This window comes from Thamnophis elegans, chromosome 14 (assembly GCF_009769535.1).
Source record: "Thamnophis elegans isolate rThaEle1 chromosome 14, rThaEle1.pri, whole genome shotgun sequence".
Classification (NCBI taxonomy): domain Eukaryota; kingdom Metazoa; phylum Chordata; class Lepidosauria; order Squamata; family Colubridae; genus Thamnophis; species Thamnophis elegans.
Window position 1 is genome coordinate 28,178,059 of NC_045554.1, and position 27,601 is coordinate 28,205,659.

General features: G+C 42.5%; 1 protein-coding gene across 1 annotated transcript in view; it reads left to right on the plus strand.

The window, feature by feature from the left end:
* The window catches only part of LOC116517945 (guanine nucleotide-binding protein G(o) subunit alpha), a 203,880-nt gene that overhangs the window by 84,362 nt on the left and 91,917 nt on the right, over nucleotides 1–27,601 (plus strand). Inside the window, exon 3 of the mRNA XM_032231138.1 lies at nucleotides 26,580–26,721. Coding sequence (XP_032087029.1) covers nucleotides 26,580–26,721 — 142 coding nt within the window. The remainder of the gene's footprint in view (nucleotides 1–26,579; nucleotides 26,722–27,601) is intronic.

Below are 27,601 nucleotides of genomic sequence, written 5' to 3' on the forward strand. Positions count from 1 at the left end.
CATAGACACCCACAATAATTGACTTATTTACCAAAGCATCAGCAGGCAGGACAAAAAACAGATGGAAAATATCAAAGTTATCCAACCTAGAACTAAGGAGAACTTTCCTGACAGTTAATCAGTAAGACAACTGGGGTGCTTCATTATGGAGGTTTTCAAGAGGAGATTGGACAGCCATTTGTTCAGAATAATATAGGGTCTCCTGCTCAAGCAAAGGGTTAGACTGAAAGACCTTCAAGATCTCTTTCGATTCTGTCATTCTGTTATTAAGCCGATTCCTACATTTTTACCCATCTAACTTTGATAGCTGGTTTTAAATTCTCTGGGGTAAGTTTACTAGTCCCTAAGGTGATAGAGGGAAGTTGGAAAGCACAGGATGTGATCCCTCCCTTCCATATAAAGAATGGTTGGCTGGTCAGGAGCTCCTCTGGGGGTGTGAAGAAGGCATCAGGCAGACTAAGCACACAGAAAAGGATGACACTTTCTTCCCACTTAAGAACCACGCTAGCATCGGCATCCTATGTTATGGTTCCACTGGTGTGCTTGGAGGGGAATTTCTCTTTGAGCCCAACAGAGAATTTGCCAGTGCTAGAAAGGATTCAATGAAAGTAAATAAAGACTTCAGCGGAATCGAAAAAAGAGGAGGAAGAGGAGGAGGAGTTAGGAAAACTTGCTGTGTCTCTGCACAATTAATCGGCAGGCTGTGCTGCCTTCCAAAATACTTGGGCTCATTGATTGAGTCCTGGACAACCAGGGGAGATATTCCACATGTATTCAGAATCAGAGCGGGCAGTTATTTTGTAGTTAAATCTTTAGGGTTTTCAGCCTGAGCTTAAAGCAGGGTCGGCAACCTTAAACACTCAAAGAGCCGCAAAGGTCCTAATCGGAAGCCCCCCCCTATTCAATTCTGGAGCCGATGGGAAGTCTGGTTCCCCCACCATAGAGTCTCCTCCTAGCGTAGCATCTTTTTTCTTCTACCTGCCCTAACTGAAAGCCCTACCAATTGTGGGGCTGACCGGAGAAAGGGAGTCGCAGCAGAGGGATGAAAGAGCCACATGCAGCTCCAGAGCCACAGGTTGCTGACCCTGGCTTAAAGCATGGAATTTCATGCGGGGGGAAATAGAGCTGAGGGTTGAGCCTTATGTCTGCCCCATTGATGTGTAAATTGGGATAAGAAGCCCCACTTTGCATTAAATATGACTCAGACTTGGCACTAGGGCTGTCCAACCTTGGCAAGTTTAAGACTTGGGGACTGCAACTCCCAGAAATCCCCAGCCAGTCATGCTTTCTGCTTAGTTCTAGGTTGGACCCCTCTGATAAGTTTCCATCTGTTACATTGTCATGCCCTCTGGTGCTTAGTAAAATAGAATAGAATAACAGAGTTGGAAGGGACCTTGGAGGTCTTCTAATCCAACCCCCTACCTAGGCAGGAAATCCTACACCACTTCAGAAAAATAGTTCTCCAACATCTTCTTAAAACCTTTCAGTAATGGAGCATTTACAAATTCTGGAGGCAAGTTGTTCCACTGATTAATTGCTCTGTCAGGAAATTTCTCCTCAGTTCTAAGTTGCTTCTCTCCTTGATTCGTTTCCACCCATTGCTTCTTGTCCTGCCCTCAGGTGCTTTGGAGAATAGCTTGACTCCCTCTTCTTTGTGGTAACCCCTGAGATATCGGAACACTGCTATCATGTCTCCTCTAGTCCTTCTTTTCATAAGACTAGACATACCCAATTCCAGCAACCGTTCTTCATTCAATTTTGGGAAGGGGTTGTCTCTGTGTGTTGGGGTGTTATTATTTCTGGATTCCTGCTTTACATCAAAATTTCTCACAATCCACCAGTGGTCCATGGACCACCAGTTAGTGACCGCTGTTCTATAGGCTTTCCAGAAGTATCCCATCTGGAACTGGAAGTGATTTGTGATAGGCCCATTTCCTGATCTAGAACATTTACTCCTAATAAACTCTTGAATGGTCACGACAAGATAGCCTAAGCAAAAACTGGTACCTTCTGTGATTTCTTGGAACTTTCTGTGTACATCAATAAGGGACACTTTCTTTATATATCTATAGGAGCATTAACTGGATTTGGCTCCAGCTGGTATTAATCCATATATAGATTTTCAATGTATCCATGGCAGCAAGATATCTAAATTTGTTCCCACTAAGTTCCATTTTTAAATAGAATCCTGAATATTCACCAAAAATGTCCAAATGAATAAGTACCTAAGGATCAATATGTCCCAAAGGTGCTTTTTCAGGAGGCAACTGAACTTTCTTGTTCTTTTTTTGTTTGTTTTGAAGACATTTCACTTCTCATTCAGGATGGTGACTCTGAATGCTCTGACTGGATGGTGGGGAATGGAAGGATTTATATTCCTTGCAGACAGCTGGTCATTTGCATCCTTTTGCAAGTCCAGTTGCCTCCTGAAAAGAGCACCTTTGGGACAATCATGACCTGGATGACTGAGAATCTCTACAGACTTTTAGCTATACAATTTGGGATGAACATCCTTGGAATGGTGTGGGAGTAGGAATGGATTTCCAGAGGAAAAAATTGCACAGGAACCATTTGCACCACTCAGGTGACCCTGAGGACACAGACAACCTCCAAGTGGCCTCAACGACCCTCTAAAAGGATGCAAATGACCAGCTGTCTGCCAGGAATATACATCCTTCAATTCCCCACTATCCAGTCAGAGCTGAAGAAGCTTCTTGGATGAGAAGCAAAACATCTTCAAAACAAAAAAACAAGAAAGTCCAGTTGCCTCCTGAAAAAAAAAAAAAGCACCTTTGGGACAACCCTGACCTGGATGACTGAGAATCTCTACAGACTAAGGATCAATAGTATTCAAGCAGGCAGACTCTACAGGACCTTGGACAGTTCCATACAGAGCACTTCTGCTTTGGGATCAATGTCTTCAATATTGAAGGTCAACTGATACAGAAGGAAAACTCAAGTTAAAAAAGTAAACCAGGTGGGGAAAAAGAAGAAAACACCACGTGTTAAAAGGAGGAGTAATCAATTCGAAAGCCAGCAACATGTGCAAATCTGCAGTAACATGGGTTTTATTTTTATCCGTTCGATCATGTCCAATTCTCAAGTCTCTGCAGTTTTCTTGGAGAGTTTTTCGGACGTGGTTTGTCATTGCTTCCTTCCTAAGACTGAGAAAAAGTGACTGGCCCAAGGTCACCAAACTGATGTGGTGCCTAAGAGAGGACTAGAAGTCAGAGTTTCCCCGTTTCTAGCCACAGGAGTGTAATCCCGAGATAAGGATGCATTTTGGTTGAAATAATTTCATCTACAAAGCTTTGAATTTACCTTTTTCCTTCCAATTCCTTTTTTTTTAGTTTTAAACTTTTATTGAAAATTAAGAACTTTAAAATACAAATACCTTTAAAATAGTTTTGTATAAGTTACAAGCCTTTTTGACAGTACTAACATAACCATTTGTTATGCAAATCCATTTTTATACATTCCTAATTATTCCTATATCGATACATCTCTGTTTCTAACCTATACATTTCATGTTCCTATTATTTATCCATTGATACCAGTTTTCCCAAACTGTATAATATTCTGTGTCTTCCTTGTCCCTTAACTCCAATGTGAGTTTATCCATCTCTGCGCAATCAAAACTTTTGGATTATCAAACAGTCTGTCGGCATGGTATTAACATTGTGTGAGCACTATTCTACCTTTTTCCTTCCAATTCCAAGTAGGATCTCTCCTTTTTTTTTACACCTTGTGCTAACAAGGGCTCAGGCCTTTATTGAACGTATTAAACAAAAGAGATTGATTTTAAAAAGTGATCTTCTCATATGCAGTTCTCAAGGTTAATAACTGGGTGAGGGTTTCCTCACTGGTGAAAAGTGTAGCAAGTGCTATTCCTATACATTCATTATTTCATTTAATGTTATAATGTACATTTTGGGTTGCTATATTTACCATCCCTTCCTTCTTTTGTAACACCTCCTTGTTTCCCTTTCTTTTCTCCCTCCCTCCCTTCTCTACTTTCTTCCTTCCTCCTCTCCTTCCCCTTCCTTCTTCCCTTCCCTTTCTCCTACTCCTGCTCTTCCCCTTCCCCTTCCTACCCTCTCTCCTTCTCTTTCTCTCCCTTCCATCCTCTCTCCTCACCTCTATCTTCCTTCCCTCCTCTTCCTCTCATTCTCTCTTCCTCTCTCCCTTTCTTTTTCTATTATTGTTGTTGTAATTTCAAAGCTCAGTTTATGCTTCCTTGGGATGGTATTTCTACCAACCCAAATATAATTTAGTATCATTTCTTATTCTCTTACCTTTGCTAGTCTAGCCTAGTTGTGTTTTCCCCCTTTCTCTTTATATCTTGCTCTTGAATATATACTTATATATTTAATATTTTCTTTTCTGTTTTCCCCTTCTTCCTTCCCTTTTCCATTTAATAGTGCATCGTCTGTGCTCTGTATCTTCTCCTTACTTTCTTTTCTAGCTTGCTTTCTCTAGCCAATCATAAAATCTTTCCCACGTCTTGAAGTGCTCCGATTCCTCTTTATCCTTTATTGGCAATTGCTCTTCCAATAGGACACTTAGTCGTCCCTAAGTTTTCCCACACTAATTCCTTTATGGAAGTCTTTCTGTAACTAAAGAGAAGAGTTTTGTTTATATTTACTATGTCAGATGGCAGAGATCTATCACTGCAAGACAATATCCTCATTGATTGTCACTGAGAAGGGGATTGTGCCAAGGGCAGGACCTATGACAATTTCTGCTGAAATGGGCAAATTCTCGTACTAAGCGAGTTTGTTCAATTCTATTTCGGTGGACTCTTGGTGAGAGCACTTGACTGACCTTGGTTTAGGTCAAAAAAGCTCAACAAGGTGAGATTTGGTTAATGTTTGAATAGAGTAAAAAGTTAGAATAGAATAACAGAGTTGGAAGGGACCTTAGAGATCTTCTAGTCCAACCCCCTACCTAGGCAGGAATCCTACATCACTTCAGAGAAACAGTTGTCCAACATCTTCTTAGAAACTTACAGTGTTGGGGCATTCACAACTTCTGGAGGCAAGTTGTTCCACTGATTAATTGTTCTCACTGTCAGGAAATTTCTCCTTAGTTCTAAACTGCTTCTGTCCTTGATTAGTTCCCACCCATTGCTTCTTGTCCTGCCTTCGAGTGCTTTGGAGAATAGCTTGACTCCCTCTACTTTGTGGCAGCCACTGAGTATTGGAAGACTGCTATCATGTCTTCTCTAGTCCTTCTCTTCATAAGAGCCAAGGTGGCGCAGTGGTTAAATGCAGCACTGCAGGCTACTGCTAGATCAGCAGGTCAGCGGTTCAAATCTCACCGGCTCAGGGTTGACTCAGCCTTCCATCCTTCCGAGGTGGGTAAAATGAGGACCCAGATTGTTGGGGGCAATATGCTGACTCTCTGTAAACCGCTTAGAGAGGCCTGAAAGGCCTATGAAGCGGTATATAAGTCCACTGCTATTGCTATTGCTAAAAGTAGACATACCCAGTTCCTACAACTGTTCTTCATATGTTTTAGCCTCCGTCCCCTAATCATCTTTGTTGCTCTTCTCTGCACTTTAGAATTTCTAGAGTCTCCACATCTTTTTTACATGGTGGCAACCAAAACTGGATGCAGTATTCCAAGAATTCCACAGCTGAAGCAAAGAGAGTTCTGAGGTTTTCCCACAAAACCCAACTTAGATAAACACCCCTTTTCGCCATATGGGTCACCCACAGTCCATCGTTATCTAATGCAATTCAGTCCTTTTGCCTGCAGAATTCTGATCTTGGCATCCTGACATCTGAATAATTTTCCAAGTCCTTGTCTCTGGTATGTTTCTTGACTGTTCCATTTTTATTAATGGTTGATCCTAAAAGGCAGAAGCGATCTACCACTTCAGTATCTTCATTGTCAATGCTAAGGACGGTGGTTTTTCCTGTTGCCATTAGTTGGATCTTCTTTATATTTAATTTTCTTTTCAATAAAACTACCTGGATTTCAGGAAATCCCTAGGAGTCAATCTAATTTTTTTGGAAAAGTTTTATTGTTTTTTATTTTCATACAAGTAATCACATGTATACCATTGCATCATAACCAACACTATTTTGTATTATTCGATATTATATCAGTTCCTCTTACCATCCCAATGACTACCTTCTGCTTTCCATACACCATATTTATACCCTATCCATCGCTTTCTTACCTCCTCTTCCTCTCTCCTCCTCCCTACCTCCTTTCTTCCCTCTATCATCCCTCTCTAGTCTACTTCCCCTTCTCTCCTTCTCCTCTTTCCTCTTTCCACTCCTTCTTTCTCTCTCCTCTTCGCCCCTCTACCCTCTCTCCTAACCCTTCTCTTCCTCCCCTCATCTCCCTTTCTCTCTTTCATTCTCTTTATTTTGCTTGCATGGTGTATTTCAGCATCTGAGCAGGCTCCATTTAATGTTGATGGTGTTAGTAATTTCATTCAATAAACAAGTTTCATATTAATAATTTTAACATATATCCTTTTTTTAAAGGTATACTGTAATATAGCAATTCCATTTTTATCTCTATAAAAAGAGTCAATCTAATTTGGAGGTATTGATTTTGCCTTGGCAAAGGTCTGGTTATCTCTAAAATATATGCTGATTATATTTTAGGAAGCTATTGCTTTTTGGGAAGCATACTAATTTGGACAACCAGAGAAAACATGATAAAAGTATGTCTCTGTAAGAGTGGAGACAATAACCATGGAAAAGACCAAAGAATTGGCCAGCTTGTCCATGGCAGAGCCTTTTAAAGGACACTTAAGTTTGCTAACTTCCCTTACTAATCTTTTTTGGATATTATCTATTACTGTAATCATCTTAAAACTATTAGAGACCCTCAAAACAACAAGTGAGTGTACTTTCTTTCCTTAACCAAGAAAAACTAATCATAAGTTTAATGATGGAAAGAATTGAAAAGAAACATCAAAAAAGAACCCTAAACTTTGATCTAAAAAAGTTATAAACAAATTTAAGAATCCTACAAATGTGGAATATTGAGACTTTGACCATAAAATTTTGGAAATCATTGTATAGAATAACCAGCTTTTTGTGGGAACATACCGTATTTTTGGAGTATAAGACTCACCTTCTCCCTCAAAAAAGAGGGTGGAAATCTGGGTGCGTCTTATACACTGAATACAGCATTTTTGGTCTCCCAAAACCCAAGCCCTTTGCAAAAATGGTCGTGCATAGCCTTTAGGAGGCTTCCAGGGTGCTCCTGGGGGCTGGGGAGAGCAAAAATGAGCGAAAAACAGACTGTGTAAACAGACTCTATAAGCCTCCTAAAGACTCTGCATGCTCTTTTTTGATGAAAAACGGGCCGTTTTTGGGAGGTCTGCAAAAACTTTTTTTAAAAAATTGCCTCTTCAAACTCTTGGTGCATTTTATACTCAGGTGCGTCTTATACTCCAAAGAAAACAAAATTGATTTTGTCTGTCTTAAGTCTAAAAGAGATTTAGAATTTATGATTTCAGAAATTGGGCAATAAAGGAGACTAAAGATTAAAGGCAGAAAAGAAAAAGGGGAGAGTGTTAATTCACTTTTGTTTTTGGTTAGGGGGGTTTATAAAGTAAACCAAAATGTGATGACATTTGAAATATTCAGGAGAATTTCAAAGAGTGGACCCATAAATTAGTAGCTACAATTTGAGCAATTTCCGTAATGATATCTCTGGATATGGATAGATTATGGCCCAAAGATGTTAATGAAGGAATGACAGATGTGAAACAAATTTTCCCTGAAATATTAGAAGCAGAAATACTGGATAATGCAAAAAGGGTGGATTATAAGATAGAGAAAGCAGCTAAAGCAGAGACACAAATGACAAGCCAAGAGAATGACCTAGATAAGGATTTCCTAAAAGGATATACAAAAGAAGTTGGCTAAAGCTTTGAAAATAAAAATGTTTCTTCTGCTAAGAACCACCGAGGTGTTTGGGGCTGCAACCTGATTTGTATCTATTCCATATTCTCAATATGGCACATCTAAGATAATGATTTTTAAAATCCACATTAATCTTGACTTTATCATACCACAAAATCCATGCCACCCCAATGTCAGGTCATGCCCTTCTGTCCCAAAGCTTTCTATATCCCAGCATTTTACCCTCCCTTTCATCCAAACCAAGCAGCAAGCTGCTAAACACAATTTAAAATCAGGTAAAAACCCAGTCCTTTCTCTTTTCTTTGTATCTTGTAACACTTTATATTTAATTCATGGCTCTCCCTCCCCACTGCATAATTATAAATACTCCCTTTGCCACTCTTTAAATGGGGCATCGGTTGTCAAAACAGGTGTTGTCCAGAACAAAACCATCATTCTAGGCGGGACACTCATTTTTATCTCCCCAGCAATGGTATTTGTAGTTTCTTCCATCTTAACATGGTGGTTTTTAAAAAAAAAACACATCATTCCATGCCTTAACATCAGCTTGGAGGCGAGTAGTGTGGCGCACATGGGGGGAGCGTGGAAGGGTTGTGCGCGCATGCGCATGGGGGCACACTTTGCATTATGGGTGCTGGCACATGGGCACACTATTGTGCACATGCACTTGCATTTTTGGCACCCAACAACCAAAAGGTTAGCCATCACTGCCATAGTTGTTTTGAAATGAGATACAATTTGTATTTGTCATAGTGATATCCCGATATTTTAGTTGCTTTTCAATCTTAAAACCCATTTTACTCATCAGTTCCAGTTCTCTATTGTCATGTTTTGTTAACACCTTCATCTTGGCTTTGTTAGTCTGAAAACCCGCTAATGTACCAAATTCTTATTCCCCCCCCCCCATTAATGCTTCCATTCCCTTTAAAGGATATTCCAAAACTAACACCAAGCCCTTAACTAATACATTTCTTTTTCAGCCTTTACTCCCACAATTCTCTCTTCTTGTCTTTATTATCTCTATTCCGTGTTTCAATAACCAAAGTAAACAAGAATAGAAACTTAGGGCATTCCTGTCTTGTTCCTTTTTTGCAGATCACAAGCCTTTGTTAGATCTCAATTTTTTTGTGTGTTTTCTGTGAAGCGTAAATAAGTCTGACCTTTTATAAAGTTCTCGCCAAAGTTTTTTGTCTCCCAAAACTCTGAAGAAGAAAAGCCAACTCAGATCGTCAAAAACCTCTACGACTAAGAAAAATCATCAGGAATTGTAGTCATGTGTCTCCAAATGTTCCAAAACGTGCAACACATTTATATATTCTCCTTTAATTGTCTTTAGGTAAAAAAAACTACATTGTTTGCTACATTTTAGACAAATAGCGTCAGGCATGAAGAAATGAGCCATGGTGGCACAATGGTTAGAGTCCAGTACTGCAAGCTACTTCTGCTGACTGCTGGCTGCCTGCAATTTGGCGGTTGGAATCTCACCAGGCTCAAGGTTGACTCAGCCTTCCATCCTTCCGAGGTGGGTAAAATGAGGACCCAGATTGTTGGGGGCAATAAGCTGACTCTGCAAACCGCTTAGAGGGCTGGAAAGCACTGTAAAGTGGTATATAAGTCTAAGTGCTATTGCTACTGCTATTAGGACCACACTACAAGTTCCAGTAAGTTGATTTCTTGTTCATGCCTACATACAAGAATCTAGTCAGCACTAAATTGATGCTAGATAAGAATCAACGGAATTCAAGGGGGTTGGATATAGATCGGTTGTGGGAATGTAATGACTCCAGTCTCATTCCTCTCTTCACTCCACCTTCAGGCTTTGCCTGCCCTTCTACTAAGAAAACCCACTAAAGCAGAGAAAGTAAGGGAGGGAATTAAGAGTAGGAGAGGGTAAGAAGGAGGAGAGAGGGGAAGGAGAAAAGAGAAAGGAGAGGAGAGGAGAAAAGAAGAAGGCAGAGAGGGGAGGTTGAGAAGATAGAAGGAGCAAGGTTGTTGCAAAATAAAATGGAGGCATTGGGTGGCAAAAAGTGATCCAAACTGTATTCTATATATTGTAAGAAAATAATGTTAATGATTAATGATGAATAGATAAATGTTAATAGCATTATAAGAATATATATTGTGAATGAATTTGACAGAGGGAAAAGATATAAGAATACCCACATCCTTGTGAATGAATGCTTGCAAAATAATCTTCAGCCTTTTGGCCAGAATCCTTGTAAACAACTTGGAGTCATTCTTGATGAATGATTTTGGCCTATAGTTTCTTGTTAAAGTCGAATCTCATCCCCCTTTAGCTATTGGTACTGCTATTAGTGGCCTCTTTCCAATTCTATGGGCTCTTTCCTCCCTTTAAAATTGAATTCATCCTATTTTGTAAAGATTGTCAAAGTTCATCCTCAAAACATTTATAATAAGAATCTGGTAATCTGTCCACTCCAGAAAATTTTCCTGGTTGAATCTTTTTATAGCTGCACAAAAACCTTCTTTATAACTTATTTGTTGTTTTAGATCCATGCATAATCTGGTTTTTTTCCTGTATAATACTGAGTAAACTTTGTTTCTTTAGGTGATCATCTATTTTCTCTGTAGAGGTGTCATTTCTTTTATATAAGTTGGAATATTAATTAAATGCTTTTGCACAGCCTTACCATCCATTCATAAAGTATTTCATAATGAATACTCATAGCGTTTTCTTCCTTTTCTCCTTTTGTAATTTATATGCCAACCACTTCACTGGTTTGTTTGCAAACTCAAAGATTTTTGCCTTTACCCAGATAATTTTTCCCCGTTTCTCAGATAACTGTTGTTATAAAAGCTTAATTTGTTCAGAAATACTTATCTTCCCTGGAAGTGTCGTTCGTTCTTCTTTTCTCTTTAATTCATCCAAATAAGCTTGTTGCAGGATCCAATATGGGTTAGTCACTGGGATTTTGTCTTCTGAGCTCCCATCTTCAAGGAACTTCGGAAGTTCAGGGAACTTTGGAACAAGCTCAGAAGAAAATTCTCTGGTCCTGGTGACTGACCCAGATTGGATCCAGCAACATTATCCTGGAACACATATTGTTCTGACTGAGGTTTCCCAAGAGCATGAAGCAAACAACTCGTCCCGAAAAAAACCCCTTTTATTCATTGACTGTGAATTCTGCTCATTCACATCCAGCAAAGTCTTTCAAGGGAGGATTTACGGTCACAAACCTTATCTGGCTTGGAGAGCTGCCAGGCTGATATCTGCAAAACTTGGCAAGGAGTATTGGAGAGTCACAAACCAATTAAGCAAACTAATTGTCTCCTGCAAACTCCACTCCCCTTTCTCTCCTCTTTTATTTCCTCTGGGAAGGGCCATTCATCGTCCACCTGTGGCCTTACTCTCAAGTCGACCCCTGTTCTTTAGCTGTTCCCTTCGTCTGGCAGCTCTGCGCATGCGCACACTGGAACAGACTCCAGATGTTCATCTGCCTCACTGATGTCTGACTCTGAAGGCAGCTGATAACTGGAATACGGCCCTGGCCCCCTCTCTGCCTCCGACACAGAGCCCTCATCCGAGCCTTCCCCAGACTCCAGGACTCCTGTCCCATGTTCCTTCCCAACCTCCTCACTATCCGAATTTGCTGCCAGGTCTGCTGGCCAGGCGGGCCACAACAGGTATATCCGGTTTCATTCGTGAAGATAGCTTTGTTTGGAGTTTCCAATGGAGTTTGCTATTACGTTGTAAAATCAACTCTGATAAAAGCTTTATTTGCGTTGGAGAGCAACTGTCCCAGTTGGGAGGAGGGATCAAACAGGGGAATAGTCTGAAGTCATTATGTAAGCACAAGTGTTTTCTTTTGTGAGTTTTAAATGAAGGATGCCTATGAACCTTATCTGGTCTTTCCCATGGGCAACCTGCCAGTCTGGGAACATTCCTGTGAAATAGGCATTGAGCAATAATTTGGTTTGATTATCCACACCTGACAACTGGCCCCCACAAACTGTTCTTAAATCAGTACCTTTGTCTAAATTATTTTTTTTAACAAAAGGATTTTGTTTTAAAAAAGAATCTCTGGAGAAATTTCAGCTTAAGGCCAATAAGAAACAGGTCATGATAACAATCCCCACGTACATCCTTTCTTTAGAAGCTTTGTTTATTTTTAATTTCATTTTTAATGTTCATTTCAGGCAAGTCAAGATGTTTTTTTCTCTCTTTTGTTCTCTGAGTCCAACCCAAAAGCTTTTTTAAAAATTGGAACTATGGTGTTATCAAAATGGCTGGTGTATATATTATAAAAGTAAAAAGTTGAGGTTTCATGTTATTACCTTATTCTCCTACACCAAAAGGAGTCAAAAGTCAATGCTTCCCCCCACCCCCGCTCTTCTACCCTAGACTTTTCTCTTTGCCCCTTCCCCTCCCCTAAGAGCCATGGTGGCTCAGTGGTTAGAGTGCAGTACTGCAGGCTACGTCTGCTGATTGCTGGCTGTCTGCAGTTCATATCTCACCAGGCTCAAGGTTGACTCAGCCTTCCATCCTTCCAAGGTGGGTAAAAAGAGGACCCAGATTGTTGGGAGCAAATAGACTGACTCTGTAAACCGCTTAGAAAGGGCTGTAAAAGCACTATGAAGTAGTATATAAGTCTAAGTGCTATTGCCCTTCCTTCCTTCCCTTCCTTCCTATTAGAATGCAGTACTGCAGGCTAACTCTGCCCACTGCCAATAGTTCAAATTTCACAAGGCTCAAGGTTGAAGGTGGACTCAGCTTCCATCCTTCCAAGGTCGGTAAATTAGGACCCAGATTGTTGGGGGCAAGAGGCCGACTCTGTAAATCGCTTAGAGAGGGCTGTAAAATCACTGTACAGTGGTATGTAAGTCTAAGTGCCATTGGAGGTGGGAAGGAGGGAGTCTGACTCTGTAAACCACTTAGAGATGGCTGTAAAGCACTACAAAGCGGTATATAAGTCTAAGTGCTATTGCCATTGCTATTGTATCTTTATTTTCATTTTCTTTATATTTTTCTGTATTTATGCTTTGAAAAACTAATTAGATTTTAAACCACTAATCGAACCATGAGAGCAGTGTAAACAATACCGACAGATCCAAACTTTAGCACAGTGTTTGCCAAGCGGCTGTTTAGCATGCAGACCCCTATCCCTTTTCGCTCCGAATCTCCTGGGTGAAGAATTATTTCCGCCCTCTGAGAACTGAAGATTCTGATGAGTTCAGAGGATATTTTAAGAGAGAAAACAGATGAGGCTGTTCGGTTGTTCAAAACAGGTTGATTGTGGCTGACGTTGCATCAGAAACCTGATGTAACACAGAGGGACTGGTGGTAAATATGATACCCTGGTGAATACCTGATGCCACCTTGTCTTCTGCTTTGAAGGTCTACGGTGACGTCTCCCCACCTGTAGACCTTCTGAAAATCTGGTGTTTCAGCACCCATGTCATATGGCTGTTGGAAGAAATGTAACCGAGAAAATTCAAGAGCTTCTGATGCTACAACATGTATACTAAGTAGCAGAGGTGGGATTCAGCCGGTTCACAACCTATTCGGGAGAACTGGTTGTTAACTTTCTAATCAGTCCGGAGAACCAGTTCTTGGAAGAAATCTCCTCTTTTTTTTTCCATTTTAGAGGGCTAATCCTGTAAGGAAGGCAGGAAGGAAACATTCTGGTGTTGTTTCTAGCCTATCTTTATTGCCCTGCTTACAGAAACTGCCTCTCCAGTTAACCCCTTATTACATTGTAACGGCTAAGACGAAGCACCCATCAACGTGAGTGACGTTGAGTTGGCCACAGCAACCCAGTCACATGACCACTGAGCCCTACTCACCCAGCTGATCATTAGGGCAGAGAACCAGTTGTTAAACTATTTGAATCCCATCACTGCCAAGTAGTTACAAAGACCTTGAATGTTACATAGCTAGTTCACAGAATGAAAGAGCTAGAAGGGACTTTGGAGATCTTCTAGTGCAACCCCCTGCTCAAGCAGGCAATCCTTAACCAAAGAACCATGGTGATGCAGTGGTTAGAATGCATACTGCAGGACACTCACTGCCACTGCCAGGAGTTCAATTCTGAATGGCTCAAAGATTGGCTCAGCCTGCATCCTTCCGAGGCAGTAAAATGAGGACCCAATTGTTGGGGCAAACCGCTTAGAGAGGGCTGCAAAAGCACTGTAAAGCAATATATATCATATTTTTCAGAGTATAAGACACACCTTTTCCTCCAAAAGAGAGGGTTAAAATCTGGGTGCATCTTATACACTTAATACAGTCTTTTTGGCCTACCAAAATCCCACTTTGCAAAAATGGACATGCAGAGGGGTTTGGGAGGCTTGCAAAGTGCTCTTGGGGGCTGGGGAGGGCAAAAATGAGCAAATGAGTCATTTTTACTCATTTTTGCCCCCCCCCCCAGCCCCAAGAGCACTCTACAAGCCCCCCCAAACCCTCTGCATGCCTTTTTTTCTTTCAAAAAACAAGGCGTGTAGAGGGTTTGGAAGGCCTGCAGAGTGCAAAACCCCCTTTTAAAAAAAAATTACCTCTTCAAAATCATGGTGTGTCTTATAGTCCGAAAATATGGTAAGTCTGAGTGCTATTGCTATTCCAGGCAAATGGTTTATTCAATGTTTTATTAAAAACCTCCAGTGATGGAGCACCCACAATTTCTAGAGACAAGTCATTCCACTGATGGCTTGTTCTAACTACCCAGGAAACCTCTCCTTATTCCTAGGTTGGTTTTCTCCCTGATTAGTTTCCATCCATTGTTTCTTGTCCTGCCTTCAGGTACTTTTGGAGAATAGCTTGAGTCTCGTTCTTTGGTGGCAGCTCCGTAGACATTGAAACCACTGCTATGATGTCACCCCTAGTCCTTCTTGTCATTAAACCGACATACTAGTCATACATTAACTTACTTTAGGGACAACTCCAAGCCATCTAGGTGGCAGATCATCTGACTGATCTCCAGAAAGAAGTGTGGCTAAATCTGATTTGTACTTGAATAAAACACTGCTGAAATACCAGACTTCTAGCTAGATTACGAAGTAAAAAATAACATCCTGGCAGATGGCAGTAGAAACCCACATCTGTAATAGCACCAAGACAACTTCCTGATTCATTCTCTAAGGGACAAACTCAATTGGAGAACATCTTCTACTGGATGGAGTAGATCAGACGAAGGCTTGGCTTAAGAGCTTTAACCGACGTTTGTATCTTGTCACAAGTCTGAATTGCTGTTCTCAGTTAATGCTGCTTCAGGATCAATTCAGTTATATATAAAAACAAGCCCACACAACTTCCATCTGAAATGGAAAAGTCATTGCGTAGATGGCTTCCCTATGACAGCAGTTCCTTATATGTCCATCAGCGGGAATGGGCAGATTGTTGTTCCCCACAAATCACAACTAGTGTGTGTTGGAGGTGGAATTTTTGATTCATGCTGAACCTCATGGCATCCAGCATTTGGGATGGGGAGTTTTGCATTGTGGAGTCAGAATGACAGACTAGATCAGTGTTGGTGAATCTTTTTGGCACAGCGCATGCGCAAATGCCAGAAACCAGAAGAACAGCTACCCAGTGGGCATGTGCATGCCGGGAAGATGATCCTCTGGTTTCCGATGCATGCATGCCCACTGGCCACCTGGGTTTCTGGTTTCTGGTGCACATGCACCAGTGGTGGGTTTAGAACCTCTTCTGTAGGTGTGGCCTGCTTTGTGGGATTGGCTTGTCAGCCATGTGACCAGGTGGGAGTGGTCACTTGTAAAATGTGGTGAAACTCACTTAACAACGCTCTTGCTTAGCAACCAAAATGGTGGCTCAGAAACTCTGGCATTGAAATGTGCAAGTCTTAAGCTGTCAAGTTACAAGACCCTTGCACCCCTAACCCTTTAGGGGAAAAAAACCCCAGGGGTGTTCAAACTTGACAGCTTTAAGACTTGTGGATTTCAACTCCCAGAATTCCTCTTCCAGTCATATTGGCTCAGAAATTCTAGCATTTGAAGCACACAAGTCTTAAAGCTGTCAAGTTACAACACCCTTGCACTCCTAACCCTTAGAAAAAAAAAAACCAGGGATGTTCAAACTTGACAGCTTCAAGACTTGTGGACTTCAACTCCCAGAATTCCTCCTCCAGTCATGGTGGCTCAGAAACTCTGGCATTGAAATGTGCAAGTCTTAAAGCTGTCAAGTTACAAGACCCTTGCATCCTAATCCCTTAGGAAAAAAAAAAACCGCACAGGTGTTCAAACTTGACAGCTTTAAGACTTGTGGACTTCAACTCCCAGAATTCCTCCTCTCGCTCTTCATCTTGATGACGTGCGGACAGGTAGGAGAAGGGAGCTGGAACCGGTTCTAAACACCACTGTAGATTTATGGAAACTCTTCTATAGAAGCATTTAGAACTAGCAAGAACCCACCCCTGACATGCATGCGTGAAGCCCAAGCAGCTGGTGCACATGCGCGTGCCAGAAACTGGAAGATGATCTTCCTGGCATGCGCATGCACGCAGGGTGGCTGCTCTTTCTGGTATGAGGTGCTCACAAGCATTGTGAACACCAGTTAGCTGGTGTGCCGGAAGAACAATGGGCGATGGCTTGTGTGCCAAAGAGATGGCTCTCGTGCCACTTTCAGTCCGCGTGCCATAGGTTTGCCCTCATGGGACTAGATTGGTTCTTTAGTTTTCAAACAGCTTCAGAGCTTTTCCGGTGTTCTCAATTCATAATTTCAAGGCTAGCATTCTCCAACTTGTGGCACTTGCACCATCTTTTTGGAGAGCATGGCAAGTTAGGAAAAGATGCCACAGATCCCCTTGGTTGCAACCTGTCCTGAATTAGCTTTTTCCTCTGGCTTGCCAGAGCATGATCCAAGGGAGTTAATCGGATGTTGGGCAGAATCAAAGCAATTGCTTGGTTGTTCATTGAAGTTCTTGAGAACTCTAGAGACATTATCCCAATTCCCCACCCCCCTTAATGAAAAGGCATACTAAAGATGAAGCTAGAAGAGAGAGTGTGGCAAAGCCAATGATTCTTAAAGGAACCACTGTAGGACTGACACAGTGTTTCTCACCTTTGGCTAGGCTGGCTGGGGATTCTGGGAGTTGAAGTCCACAGGATGTAAAGTCGCCAAGGTTGAGAAACCCTGTTCTAGAAAGAGTGCAGAGAAGAGCAACCAGGATGATGAGGGGACTGGAGGCTAAAACATACAATGAACTGTTGCAGAAACTGGGCATGGCTAGTCTAAGGGAAGAGAAGGACCAGGAGAAGACAGGATAGCAGTCTTCCAGTATTTGAGGGGCTGCCACAGAGAGGAGGGGCATAGCCTGTTTTCCAAAGCCCCTGAAGGCCAGACAGAAGCAATGGATGGAAACTGATCAAGGACAGCTGGAAATAAACTACAAATAAGGACAGTGGAAGCAATCCACCCATGGAACAGAAGTTGCCTTTAGAAGTTGTGGGAGCTTCATCACTGGAAGCTTTCAAGAAGAGACTGGACTGCCCTTTGTCAGAAATAGTGTAAGGTTCCATCGCTTCTTATTCTGTTCGGAGGTCAAACAATTACAAATGATTTCCCTGTTCTATTGCTAAAAGGCTTCTGTTTCTCTTTGTTGGGCACTTCACCCTTGAGCGTAGTTTAAATCTACTCTTGATTTATCCAAATCCTTTTCCGTCTTTTTAGGGGATCAACCCTGTGAGATTTGGAAGTGGCAGCTGGGCGTTTTTGCCATTTATATCCCATTCATTAACAAAGATTCTCTGATCAGAACATTGCTTGCTCCCATGAATGTGGTTTTCCTTTGTTTCTCTTTTGGAAAATGTGTATTGAGAGGCAATACGATCCAGCTGGGTTTCCCCCGCCCCCAGCCCAGTCTTCAGATATTCTACTCCATCAGCTAATAATAAGTAGAGCCTGGTACTCACTGGTCTTAACACTTGTGGCAGTCTGTCCATGCATGTCCTGAATGCAGATGAGCTCATCAGGAGCACATGAAAGATTTCTCTTGTGAGAGCAACTCTCTCTACATTCATGCAAAGCAGGCTGGAACGGCTGTCTGTATTTTAATCTTCGCTCACTTTGAAGGCATTGTCCCACACTTTGATCTGATCAGCTTCCAAAGCTGAGAAGGCCTCTACTGGTTCTTGGTATCTCCTTTTTTCCAATTCCCTGCTCAGGGGTGAAATTCAGCAGGTTCTGACCGGTTCTGGAGAACCGGTAGCAGAAACTTTGATTAGTTCAGAGAACTGGCAAATAACACCTCTGGCTGGCCATGCCCCATCTATTCTCTGCCTCCCAAGTCCCAGCTGATCCCCTGGAGTGGGAGGGAATGGGGATTTTGCAGTATCCTTCCCTAGAGTGGGGAGGGAATGGAGATTTTACAGTATCTTTCCCCTGGAGTGGAGAGGGAATGTGGATTTAGCAGTATCCTTCCCCTGGAGTGGGGAGGGAATGGAGATTTTGCAGTATCCTTCCCCTGGAGTGGGAGGGAATGGAGATTTTACAGTATCTTCCCCCTGGAGTGGGGAGGGAATGGGGATTTTGCAGTATCCTTCTCCTGGGGTAGGGAAGGAGATTGCAGTACCTCCCCTGGTGGGGAGGAATGGAGATTTTGCAGTATCCTTCCCCTGGAGTGGGAGGGAATGGAGATTTGTAGTATCCTTGCCCTAGGGGTAGGAGGGAATGGAGATTTTGCAGTATCCTTTCCCTGGCATGCCCACCAAGCCACAGAACCTGGAGTAAAAAAAAATCCTGTTCCTGCTCTCACTGAGGCCTGCTTCACAAACCTTCCTGAAATTTTAACTCAGAATAGCACAGTTGGAAGGGACATTGGAGGTCTTCTAGTCTAACCCCCTGCTCAGGCGGGAAGCCCTATACCACTGATGGTGAACCTTTTGTCAACCGAGTGCGAGCGTGCATGCCCAAACTGGACATCCGTGCATGCGCAGCAGAGACCCGAAGACCAGCTTGGCCGGCGGGAGACAGAGCATCCCAACATCAGCAGCATGGCAAGAGGTCAGATCTTTTTCTTTTGTGAGCTTCTGTTTCAACATTTGCAGGGAAACGGAAGTTCACGAAAGAAACAACACAGAGATCTGACCTGGGGCGACAAGTGCGCATGCCAGCGGAGAGGACTCTGCATGCCACCTCTGGCACATGCGCCATAGGTTCGCCATCACAGCCCTAGGCCATTTCAGGCAAATGGTAATCCAATCTCCTCTTTAAAACATCCAGAGTTGGAGCATCCACAACTTCTGAAGGCAAACCATTCCACCGATTCATTCTATCAGGCAATCCCTTCTTAGTTCTAGGTTGCTTCTCTCCTTCATTAGTTTCCACCCATGGCTTCTTGTCCTCCCTTCAGGGCTTTGGAAAACAGCTTCACCTCACTTCAAGTGGAGGTTTGGTATGCAGCTGCCTTCTTTCCCAGCCACATGACCTTGAGGCAGCATCTCAGGAGATACAGAGGTTACTTTCATTTGCCCCAAGCATACCCCTTCCCTCCCCATTCTCCAGAGTTCAGGACAGACTCCCTCTTCTTTGTGGCAGCCCCTGAGATATTGGAAGATTGGATATTGGATTCATGTCAATATAAAGTGACTGTGCCTCTTTCTGCAGCCTGATTAGGCAGAATATTAGTGAATATTGCATGGCTGTCAGACCTGCCACCACTTAAACCTCTAAATAAAAATGACCCTTCTCCATTTGCTGACAAAGGTATAATTTGATTAGCAGTCAAATGTATTGTGGTAATGCATAGTCAGAACTGAGAATCATTTGCTACATCCCCAAGTTCAACTTTTCCACTCACTTCACTGCCTCCCATCGATGACAAACCTCCCCCTCCCCCAGTGACCAGGTTTAAGCCAGATGTTTTCAAAGCGGTCACTTCAAGTGGAGGTTTGATATGCAGCTGCCTTCTTTTCCCAGCCGCGTGACCTTGAGGCAGCATCTCAGGGAGATTCAGAGGTTACTTTCATTTTCCCCAAGCATACCCCTTCTCTCCCCATTCTCCAGAGTTCAGGACAGACTGTTAGCGCATGGTAGCAAGCAGGGGTGAAATTCTACTAGCTTAACAATTAGTTTGCTGAGCGAGCACTGTGCTAGCAAGCGTGCACTGCACATACGCGCAGTTTAGAAAATACTTACCTTCCGGATTACTGCTTGGGAAGGAAAACAGCTGGGGGGCGGCAATTCACTTGCCGTGCAACTCAACTGAGAAGATAAGGTAGGTAAAGTGCAGGGGCAGATGGGCCCTCTTGCTCTTGGGATGATCCTCGGAGCTACAGGTTCACCCGAACCGGTAGAATCCCAACCTTGGTAGCAAGGCAGAGATGGGTTCCTACCAGTTCAGACTGGTTCGGCCAAACCGGTAGTAACTTGGTGGCCTGGGTCACTGGAACTTGCAGCAACCCAGGCCTGCCACGCCCCCGAACTGGTTCTCTTGGTTCTACTGTAGGCACTGCCATCTTGTTTTTGTCTTCTGCGCATGTGCAGAACAATTTTTTGTGCGGATGGGTGGGTGCGCCTCACGTCCCTGAGCAAACCAGCAGTATCAGCAGCCAGAACCCACTCCTGTAGCAAGGCATAAGTAAGTGTAAAGTGGCAGCTGACACATGGCATTGCAGAAGCTCAAGGCAGCTGGGAAGGGGCTTACCATATTTTGGAGTATAAGACGCACCTTTTTTTCCTCAAAAAAGAGGCTGAAAATCTGGGTGTGTCTTATACACAAATACAGCATTTTTTGGCCTCCCGCAACCACCCGCCAACTTCACCAAAATGGCTGTGCAGAGCCTTTAGGAGGCTTATAGAGTGCTTCTGGGGGATGGGGAGGACAGAAATGAGCAAAAAATGGGCTGTTCTACAAGCATCCTAAAGGCTATTCATGCCCTTTTCTTTTTTTTTTTGAAAAAAAATTGGGCCTGTTTTCGTGAAAAATGCATCATTTTTGGAAGGTTTGCAGAGTGCAAAAACTTTTTTTTTAATTTCCCTCTTCAAAACCTTGGTGCATCTTATATTCCGAAAAATATGGTAGGTGGACACAATGATGGTGCAGGGACAGTTGATATCAAGAAGAAGAGAGAAGTGTGCAGCCTTTGGTTTATGATTTTCTTCATTTTCCAAATCCCCCTTAGTGTAATATGTCACAGCGCAAAAGCCTTGTTATCGCCTTCTTCCCTTGCAAAATCATGGAATTGTCCTCACAGGTCAGGAGATGGTATCACAGCGGTCCAGCTATACCCCCAGGCTCTAAGCTATTAAGTCAAAGGGCTATCACCTGGAATGACTTTGGAGTTGAAGAAGTAGATAAGCTCACATATTGCTCCTATCAGGGAAACCTCCTAAATTTGATAGAAGCAAGGCGCAGTCTCAAGACCTACCATCTCTAAAAGTCTTGAGTAAGACTCTTGGGCCTTCTCCAAGTGTTATTTCTGGGGGTTTTTTCCCCCTCATGCAACGGGAAAATGAAAATGATTAACGTAGCTTTTGTTTGTTTGGTGCCTCCAAAGCAGTGTTGGCTCCTGGAAACTGCCAGGGTCAATCCCTGCAGTTTTCTGGACAAGGTTTTTAAGAAATGGGTTGCCACTCCTCCTCTCCCTTCTAGCACTGATGATGCCACCTAACTTGGCAATGAAACATCTTCAAGGAAACCACCAAGCTCAGAAAGCACCACAAACCCTATTATGCACTTCATGATAAGAAGAGTTCACCAATCTTGGTGCCCGTATCTCCTCCCTCTCCCCAAAGTCTGGGCATTGGTTTGTTTTGCTCCATTCCCCCATGGAATGGTTGCAGGCCCAGACATCACCTCCTGTTGTTTATTATTACCAAGCCTGTGATGGCCTCTTGCAATCCAGCTGTTTCCTCTTCTAAATGACAATTGCCCCTGGTGGCAGGATTGCCACTTGCTGTTACTACTGACTTCCACCTGACCAAATAATCCTGTGGCTTTTGTTGTTGTTTTGTTTTGTTTTTAAAAAGAGAAAATGGAAAATAAGTCAGAAGAAGCTGCAGTGTGATTTATGGCCAGACAATTTGCTTCCAGGGCCAAAGCAAACTCCTTGCCTGGACCCTCCTAGGGTATTTGCAAGCTGTGAAAAGGAACCCTGTTTGTCTAGTTTATCACAAGGGACAATCCCAGTTTTCTGCTCAGCACCATGGTTTCCCCCCTCGCCCCCCTTATTTTTGCAAGGTTGGGGTGAGGATAGAAAAAGGATATTTGCTCTGTTTTGGTTAATACTCCAGTTAATCAGTTCTGCCCAGCGTTTCCTGCCTTCACTCAGATGTCACACGGGAAATTAAACGTTGGGAGAAAGAATTGGAAGAAGTTATTTGGATGGCAACATACGGAGCAAAGAGCCTGCTTGAAATGTGTGCATTTGTGCATTCACACAGAGAATGGTACACCACAATACACACACACACACACACACGCATACGCACACAGAGGTTATGTCTAATGCAGAACTGATTTACATTTTAAAGTGCAAATTGATGTAAACAAAATACATACAGAATTGAATAATGAACAAAACAAATTAATCAAACCTTATTGTTGAGTACAAGGAAGGAAGGAAGGAAGGAAGGAAGGAAGGAAGGAAGGAAGGAAGGAAGGAAAGGTGAGAGAGGGAGGAGGGAGGGAGATGGGAAGGAAGGAAGGAAGGAAGGAAGGAAGGAAAGGAGGGAAGGAGGAAGGAAGGAAGGGAACGATTTCATCATGATCTTTACATGAATGTTAAAATGTTAAGACAATTCAAGAAACCTAAGGGTTTTCTAAAAAGCAAATATTAGTTCCAGAATATATGAGAAATAAAAATGCATCTTTCTCCTATATATCCAACACAAGGGTCTGTTTAAAATGTTCCTGTCTTTTGGATCTAGATGACGGAGAACTAGAAAAGGGATAGTCGTGTTTTGGGAATCGTACATTTGAGATTTTTTTCTGGAGAAGGTCCTGCTAATAATAAATAGGCCCATTGCCATCCAAAGCTGTGATAGTGTGTGACAATCTGCTCACGGCTACAAGGGAGTTGCGTCACTGGCAGCCTTATTCCTCTTGCTAGCAAGAAACCATGCTGGATTCATAGCTGGATTCCCACACCACACTCAATTAGATCAGTGAAAATGCTTTTGCCTTTAAACCTCCTTTTTGGAATAACTGTAAGATTTCCTTCCTCTGTCCCTCTCTCCCTCCTTCCTTCTTTTTTTCCTCTTCTTCCTTTTTTCCTTCCCTTCCCTCCTCCTCCTCCTCCTCCTCCTTCCCATCTCCTCCCTCCCTTCTTTCCTTCTTTCTTCTTCTCATCTCCTTCCTTTTTTCCTTCCCTCCCCTCCCCTCCTCCTCCTCCTTCTTTCCATCTCTTCCTCCCTCCCTTCCTCTCTTCCTCTCTTTTGTTCCGTCCCTCCCTCCTTTTCTTTTGTTCTTACTCGCTCACAGCTAAGCAGGGATGTTTCTGCAACACACATAATAAAAGAAGGGGCAGCTTCAATCCCCCCACTGCAGCCGCCATCTTACTTTCTGGATCCTTCCTGCAAAGCCCAAATTACACTTATCCTGTCTGTCTCCAGCTGTCAACTGCAGAACCTCAATGTGTGTTTTGATGTTCCGTGAAAAATCTATTTTAATATTTAATGACCCAAATCTCAGGCTATCATCAGATCTCAGGAGATCCCAGTGTTGTTACATGACAGCTGAGAGGCGAGTTTGCCAAAATCTCACAAAATGGGAAATCTCTTGAGATTTGAGCCATGTTTAATTTTTTTTTTTACACATTGATTATTATCTACCGGCTGCCCAAAATGGCACCTCTCCCCACCAATAAAGTTTTATGCACCAAAGGTGAGAGAGAATAACACCTCTTAATCATTTTGGTGTAATTTTTTTCTCAGGAATTCCTAACCAAGAGCTCTGAGCCTTTATTTATTTTTTTAATTGCTATATTGACCGCTTTGGATGCCAACTTTGCTTTCTGCCCACCTTCAACTGTTATGAATTCTCTGAGTTCCTCTAGAGAAAAGTTGGCAAAATACCATGGGATTCGGAGCCCACTGATTGTTTATCAATGCTTATTACCCACTCTCCTTTAGCTGCTAATTTCCCCTAAGGGTTGAGCAGAGGAGGAGCAGAGGCCCTTAGGAGGCACGGAGAAGCAGGAGGAAGAGAGATAAACAACAGAGCAAGAAAGAGCAGATGGGGCATAGGAGTTGTCCCGCCCTACATTCTACATCAATGGCCAGTAGGTCTTTCCGAACATCCAGGGGAGACCATCCCTAATGAGTGCAGCGCAGAGGTGGTATTCAGCAGGTTCTGACCAGTTCTGGAGAACTGGTAGCGGAAATTTTGAGTAGTTCGGAGAACTGGCAAACACCACCTCTGATTGGCCCCGCCCCCGTCTATTCTCTGCCTCCTGAGTCCTAGCTGATCGGGAGGGAATGGGGATTTTCAGTATCCTTCCCCTGCCATGCCCACCAAGCCACGCCCACCAAGCCACGCCCACAGAATCGGTAGAAAAAAAAATTCCATCAAAATGCTTTGATGGAGCTAGCCAAAATCCTACGGTGTATGCCATATGCCAGTTATCAGCTGCCTTCAGAGTCAGACATCAGTGAGGCAGACAAACAGCTGGAGCCTGTTCCCAGTGTGCCCATGCGCAGAGTTGCCCGACGAAGGGAACAGCTAAAGAACAGGGGTTGACTTTGGAGTAAGGCCACAGAGGGACGGTGAATGGCCCCTCCCAGAGGAAATAAAAGAGGAACGAAAGGGGAGTAGAGTTTTCAGGAGACCATTAGTTCGCTTAATTGGTTCGTGACTCTCCAAGACTCCTTGCCAAGTTTTGCAGACATTGGCCTGGCAGCTCTCCAAGCCAGATAAGGTCTGTGACTGTAAATCCTCCCTTGAAAGACTTTGCTGGATGTGAATGAGCAGAATTCACAGGAAATTAATAAAAGGGGTTTTTGTTGGGACAAGGAGTTTTCTTCATGCTTTTGGGACGCCTCGGTCAGAACAGATGTTGTCAAACACATCCCTTAGTCACTTCATAATGAAATAAGTGGGGAAAGATCACATTCCATCCATGATGATTTTATCTATGAACTCCATTAGCATGAGAGGCTTTGAGGAGGCTGAGAAAGAAATGGGGAGAACGATAAAGGAATCAGTAAATGAGAGACAGTTGTTACCGCATGGTCTGGAACCAGTGTTTCTGATTCAAGTTAGCCTTGGCAACTTTAAGAGGTGTGGATTTCAACTGCCATGGTGGTTGGGGAATTCTGGGAGTTGGAGTCCACACCTCTTAAAGTTCTCCAGGTTGAGAAACAATGAGTGAAAGATTTGAGTATTGTGAGTTGTTGTTTGGACTAATATTATAAAAACATAGAAATATAGAAAACTGACAACAGAAAAAGACCTAACTGTCCATCGAGTTTACCGTTTGAGTTTATTTGTTTTTTGTTTTCTCCTTAACTGATTAATTTATTATTTTTAAATTATTGTTTTTATACTTTATTTATTGTCGTTTTATTTTTGAAGTATGTTAACTTTATACCTATACTGCATTGAGATTTTGCTTCTTGGAGTGAACAGATTGAAGCAGCATATAACAGAATAGCAGAAGTGGAAGGGATCTGGAAGGTCTTCTAGTCCAGCCCAGAGGTGGTATTCAGCAAGTTCTGACCAGTTTTGGAGATCTGGTAGTGGAAATTTTAAGTAGTTTGTAGAACCGGTAAATACCACCTCTGACTCTCCCTGCCCCCATTTATTCTCTGCCTCCCAAGTCCCTGCTGATCGGAAGGAAATAAGGATTTTGCAGTATCCTTCCCCTGGAGTGGGGAGGGAATGGAGATTTTGCAGTTTCCTTCCCGTGCCACCAAGGCATGCCCACCAAGCCACACCCACCGAATCGGTAGCAAAAATATTTGAATCCCACCACTGGTCCAACCCCCTGCTCAAGCAGGAAACCATTTCAGACAAATGATTGTTCAATCTTAAAAACCTCCAGCAATGGAGCACTTCTTGGTTCCATTGATTAATTGTTTTCACTGTCGGGAAATCTCTTCTTAGTTCTAAGTTGCTTCTCTCCTTTTCCATCCATTACTTCTTTTCCTGCCTTCAGATATAAATCTATATAATTAATAAATATAATCATACATAAATGATTAAGTACAAAGATACACCTCTTCACCTATGTAGCATCTTCTCTTCCTTCCTTCTCCTTCCTATGTCCTCCCCTCTTCCTTCCTTCTTTCCTTCATCTCTTCTTTTCGCTTCTCTTCTCCTCTCCCCTTCTCTACTCTTCTCCTCCCTTTTCTCCTTCTCCACCTCAACCTCCTTCTCCTCCATCTCTTCCCTTCTCTTCTCCTCTCCTGTCCCCTTCTCTCCTCTTCTCTTTCCTCCTTCTCGTTCTCCTCCGTCTCTTCCCTTCCCTTCTCTTCTCCTCCTCTCCTCTTCTCTTTCCTTCCCTGCTTCTTCTTCTCCTCCTCCTCCATCTTCTTTTCCTCCATCTCTTTCCTTTCCTTCCCTTCTCTTCTTTCCTCTCCTCTCCCTCTTCCCCTCCCATCCTCTTCTTCCAAGAAATTGCAGAAGTAAATTTTGGAACCGGTTGAAAAGGGTTCGTTTGGGGCGGTCTCTGCAGGGCATTCATATAAGGCTCTCAGGGAACCCATTTTATTTTTGACGAAGTTCTCCCTTCCTGCCTCTTAACCAAGCCTTTTGTTTTCTCCCTACCAAGGATCATCCATGAAGATGGCTTTTCTGGAGAAGACGTGAAGCAGTACAAGCCTGTGATCTATAGCAACACTATCCAATCCTTGGCAGCTATTGTCCGTGCCATGGACACACTGGGCGTAGAATACGGGGATAAGGAAAGACGGGTGAGTTGCAATCCAGATAGCCACGAAGAAATGGTTTCGGTTCATAAAGTCTCACCTGCCTCATGGTCCTCGGGGATACATTTCTTAGAGTATTTTCATGGAGAAGGCTTGGCCTGTCCGGCTGAATTTTGTCCTGCAAGTGTATCTCACCCTGTGTGAAAACATGTCCACCAGCCTTTAGCTGAACCTAAATATATTTGCTTATTTATATTTCATACTAGCCGATAACCTGGTGTGGCCCAGATATTTATTTATAGGGGGAAAATATCGGGACCAAACGTAATTTCTAATGTTGGATTTTTTCCCCCTTACTAGAGGGAGCCCCCTTGTGGAGTACTGTGAAGCCGTTACCATGGCAACTCCACTGCGCTGTACAGTAGAAGCTATTGTACTGCAGTACATTAGAAGTCATTTAAAAGCACAACAGGCTGCATCTTAACACCCCCCAAGGGGTGTTAGGGGTCTCTTACCCCCACAATATTTATTTCCAGAGAGTAAGTCATCTGTATACCAAGTTTGGTTGAAATTGCTCGAGGCGTTCCAGAGTTATGCTAGAACATAATACACACATCCATTTTTATATACTGTATATAATATAATAATAAGATAATATAACATAATGTAATATAACAATGTAATGTTATATTATATTATATTAATTATGTTATACCAGTATTAGTTAAATTAAATTATATTATTATATGTTATATGTTATATGTTATACGTTGTTATGTTATGTTATGTTAGTTTGTAATTATATTATATTATATTATATTATATTACTACATTATATTATAAAATATTATAATATTATATTATATTAATCATATATATATATATATATATATATATATATATATATATATATATATATATATAT